Source organism: Solanum tuberosum, unplaced genomic scaffold (genome assembly GCF_000226075.1).
Source record: "Solanum tuberosum cultivar DM 1-3 516 R44 unplaced genomic scaffold, SolTub_3.0 contig07025, whole genome shotgun sequence".
Taxonomy (NCBI): Eukaryota; Viridiplantae; Streptophyta; class Magnoliopsida; order Solanales; family Solanaceae; genus Solanum; species Solanum tuberosum.
Genome location: NW_006248165.1, coordinates 1 through 319, shown reverse-complemented (window position 1 = coordinate 319; position 319 = coordinate 1). Strand labels below are relative to the sequence as shown.

The 319-nt window shown below is 35.1% G+C and overlaps 1 protein-coding gene across 1 annotated transcript; it reads left to right on the top strand.

Annotated features, from left to right (window-relative positions):
- Positions 1 to 7: 7 nt before the first annotated feature.
- Positions 8 to 303, top strand: LOC107059468 (cationic peroxidase 1; the record flags this gene model as incomplete). The annotated part of the gene is given in 2 exon segments (XM_015305963.1): positions 8 to 34; positions 118 to 303. Coding segments are annotated over 2 exon segments (213 nt in total), but the record flags the coding sequence as incomplete, so codon positions are not given.
- Between the last annotated feature and the right edge of the window lie 16 nt (positions 304 to 319).

The following is a 319-nucleotide window of genomic DNA, read 5'->3' as shown; positions in this document are numbered from 1 at the left end:
GCTACGTTTACATTTTCATGATTGTTTCGTTAATGTGAGTTTAATTTCTTTTTTATCTCCCACTTAATATTTGGTACGTACGTCGTTATTAATTATTCTACTTCTTTCTAAATGCAGGGTTGTGATGCTTCAATTCTTCTTGATCAAACTTCTACTATTAATAGTGAAAAGACTTCTCGTGCTAATAACAATTCAGCCAGAGGATTTGAGGTGATTGATAAAATTAAATCAGAGGTTGATAAAGTTTGTGGACGTCAAGTTGTGTCTTGTGCTGACATCTTAGCTGTTGCAGCTCGTGACTCTGTAGTTGCTGTGCGTA